The 1066-nt window shown below is 67.3% G+C and overlaps 1 protein-coding gene across 1 annotated transcript; it reads right to left on the bottom strand.

Annotated features, from left to right (window-relative positions):
- Positions 1–296: 296 nt before the first annotated feature.
- On the bottom strand, positions 297–1054 carry LOC119342937. Its single transcript, XM_037614215.1, has 2 exons — positions 794–1054; positions 297–701 (listed from the first exon to the last, which is right to left on the bottom strand). The coding sequence occupies exons 1-2, from the start codon at positions 929–931 to the stop codon at positions 297–299; spliced, it is 543 nt and encodes a 180-aa protein (XP_037470112.1). The 5' UTR covers positions 932–1054.
- Between the last annotated feature and the right edge of the window lie 12 nt (positions 1055–1066).

Raw genomic sequence — 1066 nt, 5'->3', positions numbered from 1 at the left:
AAAAGAGAAAAAAAATAGCCCAGCCCGCACGACCCTTGCTCCCCGATCCCATCTCGACCTCCATCCCGCCGCCACCTCCTGCCCCGCCCCGCCCCGCCCAGCCTCACTGCGCACCGCCCGCCGCCCGCCGCCGATGCGCCGCGCACCGCAGCCGCGCCCGCACCCATTTCCCATCGATGCGCCAAACGGGGGCGATGATGGACGGCGCTTCGTTTTTGCAACAAAACCCTCAATTAGTTAGAAATCTACCCCGCGATACTTAATTAAACTGATTCACCACCAGGAACCACCGCCGCTTATCCATTTGCGCCCTCCACCGCCGGGCACGCGTCGCCGCTTGCCGCCGGCGTCCACGCCGCAGGAGCCAAGGAAGGGGTGATGCGTCGCGGCGGGCGTCCGCGCCGCCCGAGCCCAGGAATGGGGCGAGCCGTCTTGGCGCTCATGATGGGCGCGCTGCTCGGGCAGCACAGCGGCAGCAGGGCCCTCCTCGCGGACCACGCACCGGCGGTGACGCTCTTCAGGCACCGCCGCTGCCGGCCGAGCCTGGCCATCCACGAGGGCACCCGGGCGCCGCCGGCGTTCCTCATCGAGCTGCCCAAGTTAGCGGCCGCGCTGCACAGGTAGATGGGCGCTGGGACCGTGAACTGGCGCTCGAGAGTGACACCCGCAGCGCCGTTGTTGTGCGGTGGAGCTGCTGCTTCCTGTTCGAGAGGTAAGAGAGAGTGTGAGGAGAGGCAGTACACCGGTGGTAGAAGGGGATGAGGGAGGAGGAAGGAGGGAGGAGGTAGCTCACCGGCGGGGGTCCTGCTGCTGCTACTGCAGTCTGCAGATCGTCGACGAGGGCGCGAGGAGGAGGCGCTCGGGTGGTGGGATGGGATCTGAAGATACAGAGGAAAAGGGACTTGCGCGAGGACGGCCGGCGTTGGAGCATGAGTGAGCATGGCCATGGCCGCCGTCGCCATTGAACGGCACGAGCGTCGGTGCTGGAGCGCACGGCGCGGAGCTAGCTCCTCTGCAGAGGAGCCCATCGTGGGATTCCCGGTGGTTGCGCGGGTGTGTAGCGCGC

This window comes from Triticum dicoccoides, unplaced genomic scaffold (assembly GCF_002162155.2).
Source record: "Triticum dicoccoides isolate Atlit2015 ecotype Zavitan unplaced genomic scaffold, WEW_v2.0 scaffold110374, whole genome shotgun sequence".
In the NCBI taxonomy this organism is placed as follows: Eukaryota; Viridiplantae; Streptophyta; class Magnoliopsida; order Poales; family Poaceae; genus Triticum; species Triticum dicoccoides.
Note: the sequence above shows the minus strand (reverse complement) of the source record. Positions and strands in the feature narration are given on the sequence as shown.

Bases quoted from the DNA above. Each gene is read 5' to 3' on its own strand.
- LOC119342937 (XM_037614215.1), bottom strand. From the start codon at position 931: ATGCTCCAACGCCGGCCGTCCTCGCGCAAGTCCCTTTTCCTCTGTATC. The intron at 702-793 runs GTGAGCTACCTC...CCTCTCGAACAG, and splicing joins CAGCAGCAGGACCCCCGCCG to GAAGCAGCAGCTCCACCGCA.